The sequence below is a fragment of the Oncorhynchus mykiss genome, chromosome 29 (genome assembly GCF_057628025.1).
Source record: "Oncorhynchus mykiss isolate SJ-2025 chromosome 29, ASM5762802v1, whole genome shotgun sequence".
NCBI lineage: Eukaryota > Metazoa > Chordata > Actinopteri > Salmoniformes > Salmonidae > Oncorhynchus > Oncorhynchus mykiss.
Genome location: NC_143050.1, coordinates 11,667,736 through 11,674,236, shown reverse-complemented (window position 1 = coordinate 11,674,236; position 6,501 = coordinate 11,667,736). Strand labels below are relative to the sequence as shown.

The 6,501-nt window shown below is 40.0% G+C and overlaps 1 protein-coding gene across 6 annotated transcripts in view; it reads right to left on the bottom strand.

The window, feature by feature from the left end:
- The window catches only part of LOC110510209 (uncharacterized), a 98,060-nt gene that overhangs the window by 1,351 nt on the left and 90,208 nt on the right, over positions 1-6,501 (bottom strand). For 2 of the 6 annotated variants that reach the window (XM_090226516.1, XM_090226514.1), the window contains exons 18-27: positions 6,266-6,355; positions 6,091-6,144; positions 5,914-5,970; positions 5,474-5,500; positions 5,158-5,226; positions 4,297-4,359; positions 4,038-4,064; positions 3,220-3,273; positions 2,007-2,093; positions 745-783 (exon numbers count right to left, since the gene is read on the bottom strand). In XM_090226516.1, coding sequence (XP_090082642.1) covers positions 745-783; positions 2,007-2,093; positions 3,220-3,273; positions 4,038-4,064; positions 4,297-4,359; positions 5,158-5,226; positions 5,474-5,500; positions 5,914-5,970; positions 6,091-6,144; positions 6,266-6,355 — 567 coding nt within the window. Of the gene's footprint in view, positions 1-744; positions 784-1,574; positions 1,718-2,006; positions 2,094-3,219; positions 3,274-4,037; positions 4,065-4,296; positions 4,360-5,157; positions 5,227-5,473; positions 5,501-5,913; positions 5,971-6,090; positions 6,145-6,265; positions 6,356-6,501 lie in introns of those variants that run through there. The other 4 variants (XM_090226517.1, XM_090226518.1, XM_090226515.1 and 1 more) reach the window with 3 other exon arrangements.

Genomic DNA, 6,501 nt, shown 5'->3' with positions numbered 1-6,501 from the left:
CTGAAAAAGAGCAAAAGCAGAGACACACATTCACTAGCAGGCAAATAATATTGTACAATGACACCGTACACTATGTAAGATGACACCCTACACTATGTAAGATGAAATATAAGTTCTTAAACACCCCTAAAGGAGTCTGAATGGTTCCCATTTGAAACAGTTTGACATTATGACAACATTTCCTGCATACATTATGACAACATTTTGTGCCGTTTTTGTTCTTTATGGTATTCAGCAAGGGTTTTTTCGGCTGTTTGTGCACACCAATGTTTTCTCGAGGCAAGCCAAAGTCGGTAGCCGAAGTCTACGCCCCTTCGCCGGTCATTGGTCAACAGTAGGGATTCTTCGTTTGTTGTCATTCAACGAGACACGACTCGTTTTCATACACATTTTTTCATATAAAAATACTGCACCAAACATCTTAGTTAGATGTAAAATTGAGCGACTAAGATCTCTTCGGCAAAAACGTCAAAATGAATGACAGATTTCTTGAGTTATCTTAGATGAATTCTGACTATTTTGAGGAAGTGTATACTGACTACGGCTTCTCAAGATGGAAAAACAGTACTATTCCCGCTTTTTGTATTTTTTTAAGAGAAGAACTTTTAAAGGACTAAACGAGGCACAGATGTTCACTTCCCTTAGCCGAGTTCTGCTAGGAGCGAACCGAACCTAGTATGCAGATACCTTAATACAGCCGAACACCCAAAAAGGGCTTCATAGAAGTAGTGTTGCTGTACAAACCTTATGCCAACATCCAGGTATGGGTAATCCATCCCGACCCTGGGGACAGAAAAGAAACACATGCCGTATTGCATCGCCAACAGATAAACACAGATGGTCTGTAACAACACAGGGCTAGGAGGAGGGATATCTAACAGCACACAGCAGTCATGCTGTCAAACCATCCATTAAACTAATACCATGTTACAGTGGTGAAAAACAGTGACATCCCAGCTCATGATTCAGTAGCTGACGTAACATCGTAAAACACTGACAACATTTACTTCACATAGGAGGAGCACAACACCGATGTCACAACATTTACTTCACATAGGAGGAGCACAACACCGATGTCACAACATTACTTCACATAGGAGGAGCACAACACTGATGTCACAACATTACTTCACATACGAGGAGCACAACACCGATGTCACAACATTACTTCACATAGGAGGAGCACAACACCGATGTCACAACATTACTTCACATAGGAGGAGCACAACACCGATGTCACAACATTACTTCACATAGGAGGAGCACAACACCGATGTCACAACATTACACACTACACCCACGGTGATAAGAGTTTAAACACAGTTTCTGTTCAGCTAGACTACAGGCAGGGACGAGCACATTCAGCACAGTAAAGAACAGGTAGCTCTGCTGCAGTGGTAGACATGCTGGCCCAGGTTATCATGTTTTGAGGATCTGACAATTGTGTTATGCCGCTTACATTAGACTACCAATTAGGAGACCCAGTGTCTTGCTGGTTTGTTGCTGGCTAAGTATGTCTAACTAGGGAGTGAAAAGGGGGGGGGGGGGGCTAAGTATGGCTTCCACTGCATCACAGAAAGCAGGAAGACAGACAGGGGATGGGGTTAATGAGGGGTGGAGGACAGAAAGACAAAAAGCAGAAATACTATACCAGGGGGCAAGGGGCGCCTGAGGGTTGCCCCACCTCCCCAGGGTGTTCTCTACCCCCATTGGTGCCCTGTCAGCAAGAGCCATTCCGAAAATGTCACTCCTTCATTCAATTGATACAGTACTGTGTATACTGTCTGTCTATAGCCACTTACTCAAGTCCTGACCTCAGTCATACAAACATCTCAGTCATATATAAACATTTCCATTATATAAACATCTCATATACCTATAAACATCTACACTCCAATGAAAACCTAATAATTGTGTTATTTAGAGATAGAAAGGTTTGCCCTTGAATGAAAAGGCAGTGTTAGAATGAAGCGTGAGTGGAGAGGAGACAGGAAGAAGTGTCCTACCACAGGACAGGGCTGGTCCAGTCCAGGAGGGCCTTGTTCGCCCTTCTGTCCCTTCAGTCCCTTCTTTCCCAGCATCCCCCTGTCACCCTGAGAGAGAAGTGAGACAAAACAATAAAATATAATAATTAGGGATATTAGAGTTATTCAGTTAACTTAAGTTAACCTTTTGTCATTTTAGTGCATAATACAAAATATATATATTGCATAGTCTGAAAACCTCTAAAATACACTGAAAATATCCAAAATACATAATATATACAAATAAAAACAACAATGTGATGTCAAAACAAGTTGACATTGATGTTGAATAAATTGTGCTTCATCAATTTACCTGATTTTGCTAACCGTTACTTTGGAGAAAATCAAGACGTCACTTTTCTTCTAATGATTTTTGTAATTTGAGCAAATTCTGAATTTGCGATTCTTCGTGATTAATCAAAGCAAATCCTGAGATTAACTAGATAAATTGTTTTTCATCATTGGGCAGCCCTAATAATAATAATATATGCAATTTAGCAGACGCTTTTATCCAAAGTGATTTACAGTCAGGGCTGCATACATGTTTTAGGTATGGGTGGTCCAGGGAATCAAATCTACTATCCAAGGGTAGCATGAGCCGTGCTCTACCAACTGAGTTACAGAGGCCCACAGAGGAGTCTCTCATCGAGCATTCATTTCTTCTCCAGATTACACTATAACTAAATAATCCTCCTACTCCTCACCTCGACACCCACCCCAAAACTACGTAACCAGCACTTGCACTTGACCCCCCTTTCTAGCTCTGACTCTACTGATCAAATCAAATCTAATCAAATTGTATTTGTCACATGCACCGAATACAACAGGCCTTACAGTGTGATGCTTACTTACAAGCCCTAACCAACAATGCAGTTAAAAAACAAAATATGAATAAGAAATAAAAGTAACAAATAATTAAAGAGCAGCAGTAAAATAACAATAGCAAGACTATATACAGGGGGGTACCGGTACAGAGTCAATGTGTGGGGGCACCGGTTAGCTACGTTATTGAGGAAAAATGCTCTTTGCTTGTGATATGTGGATGTCCCACCTAGCTATCTTAAGATGAATGCACTAACTGTAGTGGCTCTGGATAAGAGCTTCTGCTAAATGACTCGCATGTAAATGGCTAATGTTAGGTAATAGAAGATGAATAATCACAGCCACAGTAGCCACTGTTATGCCTGATACCCACCTTGTCTCCTCTGCCCCCCCTCTCCCCCTTTTGTCCCATCAGCCCGGGGAAACCCTGAAAGAGGTGGTGGTTAATGAGGTGTCTTTAAGAGACTTTGTTAGTTGTTAGTGCCACAAAAAAAAAACACCATTTGGCCCCCATCAGAATACAGTTGAATAGCCTTGTCATAGCTGTTCCACTCCGTATTTAATCATGCTCTTGTGACTGACAGGGTTCAAACCAGCTGTCCTGCATGTCACAAGACCGTGGCATAGAGGGGAACAGAAGGCACATACATCCCTTATAGACAAAATTTGAACCTTTTTGAACCACCAAATTCATAGGAATAAAATAAATGAAACATGCCATGATGGCTTCAGAGACCGCCAGAAGCTTCTGTTTACCACAGAGACCATTTCATTCTATCTGTACTCCTCTACTTTTCCTGGCTGGCAAAGTACCAGGATGTTGTCTCAATCTGAATTTAGAGAACTGAATTTGAATGCATTTGAGAAGTTGAAATTATGACATTTTGATAAACTTTAATTATACCGTAGTTTGTAAACTTGATACACAGAAAATGAACGCAATATCTACCATATTGAAACTGAATATTCAATTAAATGTAAATTGAATGATTAAACTGAATGCAATATTCACTCAACTCAGTTTCAAATCAAAGTTCATTTATGAATTAAATTATTTAATTTGTGCAATACAAATTCTAAAATATTAAATTCAATAGCCTAATACAAATTCTAAATCATGGAATTCAAATACAATTTAAGGTTGGCATGGAAATCCCTCCATAGAAATGTGACAGATTTAGACATACTTACATCTAATCCCGGCAATCCTTGCTCTCCCTGTTGAAGAAATTAAATATGATCAAATTCATTCAGAAGCAGCTTACTTTGGAGAATGTACCAGTCTCTGAAGGGTCTCTGATATCCTGTCCTCTCTGATTCAGAGGGGTTGGGTTAAATGCGGAAGACATATTTCAGTTGAATGCATTCAGTTGTACAACTGACTAGGTATCCCCCCTTTCCCATTCTCTTTCCATTTCCACAAAAACAGGGCATGAAAAATGCTTCTAACCTTTCCCCCTTTGGTGCCAGGGAGACCAACCAACCCCGTAGAACCTGGAAGACCCTGGGTACCCTGTGTGCAGAAATAGAGTAATCAGTTATGTTATCCGTAATATGATATGCAGCAGGGTTGGTTGACAATTCTGAATTGAGTTGCGAATTGTTCTTTAATTCCTATTCAATTCTTGAATATGACTTTGGAATTCGGAAATTGATTTCAATTCAATAAAATTCAATGAAATGTAAATGACTATTTAGTCTACATTCAACCATACATATGTTTATTTTGACATACTGTATGTGACCAGTAATATGTAAAACATATCGATGAAACATTTGACTTTTAAAGATTAATTCTCTCTAAATTAATTACAGATAATTACATATTCTAAGATACATTTTTATGTTTACAATTAATTGACACATTATAATTCAGTTACACCTCATTAAATTTGAAATAAAATACATTTCCCAGAGTGCATCAAACACTTCAGAATGGAAGGGATCAACCTAATCTCACATATATTAATAAATAACGTGTGACATGTTTCAGTTGTAATCAAATGGTGTCTGTGGTGTCAAATGGTGTCAAATGGTGTCTGTATTCTTTGCAGTAATAAGTGTAAGATGCTTTTGGTGAAAGATTAGTCAAAGGAATGATAACGTTATGCTTCGTGTCTCAGCAGAATGTTTTTACATTCAGTTCTACTTCCTTTAACTCAAATTCAATTATAATTCTGCTTCCTGTGGGGTGTGTCCATTTCAAATTAGTATTTCAAATTATGGATTGAATTGAATTAAATTCCGAAATTCCTGAATTGACCCTAACCCTGATATGCAGTCTGAGTGAGACGGAAAATGACATATTTACCCTTAACCCAGGAGGACCTTTGTCGCCTGCATCCCCCTTATCTCCTTTCACTCCCTCACCTGGTTCCCCCTGTGAGACATTGACAAAAACACAATTTCAAGCTGGTGCTTACATTTTTCCTTGTGAATTGCAATCCATCTTGTCTCTGACTTTTTATAAATACACATTCCATTCACTATTCTCCACCCAGCATTTCATTATCTAGTAGGGCTAAAGTTTGAATGACAGGGCATTCTAGTGCAGCTTCAGTAACCTAAAGAACCCTGTGTTGTTTTGTTTTAGGGGCGGGAGGAGATCAGAGCCCTGACTATCTCACCTTGGGGCCAGGCCTTCCATCAAGTCCCTGAAAAACACAATTTCTTATGTCATTTTCTTTGTAAACACTGTTCATCACAAGAGCCTATAACAGAACATAGAGCATTAAAAAAAAACATAAATAGCATTGGAGATGTACTAGGTTCCTCTGAGAACAAGTTGAGGTTATGGAGTGTTGGTCAAGGATCTAAGTTATTTGCAGAGAGAATATATATATATAGAGAAAGTTTAAGCTTTTGATATTCCCCCTATAATATATAATATAAGCCATTTAGCAGACGCTTTTACCCAAAGCGACCTACAATCACGAGTGTATACATTTTACGTAAGGTTGGTCCCAGGAATTTAACCAACTATCCTGGCGTTGCAAGCACCACGCTCTACCAACTAGGCTACAGAGGACCCCCTATCATAAAGAAGACAGAGGGACCAGTTACCCACCATGAAACCCTGGGGCCCGGGAGGCCCTGGAGGGCCTGGGATAGAGATCCTCTGGGCCTGGAGCAGAGAGCATTAGTGTTAAGATAACCAGACGTTACACAATCATATAACACAACTAGACCTTGGTGAGGTATCACACTTAACAGATACAAGTTTGGAATCTAAACCGTTACTGACCAGATTGTCCTCAAACCTTGAATCCCCTCGCTCTCCCTTCTTACCGTCAGCTCCCTAAAGAGAGAGAGAAATACACCACATGGACAAAATCTACAAGGCAGGTGGATAGTAGACCTCTGTGCCATGCCCATAGCCCATTGGGTATCCATCAGGAGACAGCTCATATCACACTTACCGCAAGCCCAGTTTGGCCCATCAGGCCTCGCTCTCCCTTCTCCCCTGCCACTCCAGGCATCCCATCATCACCTCTATCCCCTTTGGCTCCCTATAGAGAAGAGGCGCAACATGACGCCGATAGCACTGAGGAATGCTGTTCATATTGATTTCATAGTACAAGAATAATTAGTCATTACAGGTCATGCCATATTGTTACTTTGCCATTGTAATTTTTTGTAAATTTGTGTAGTCTAA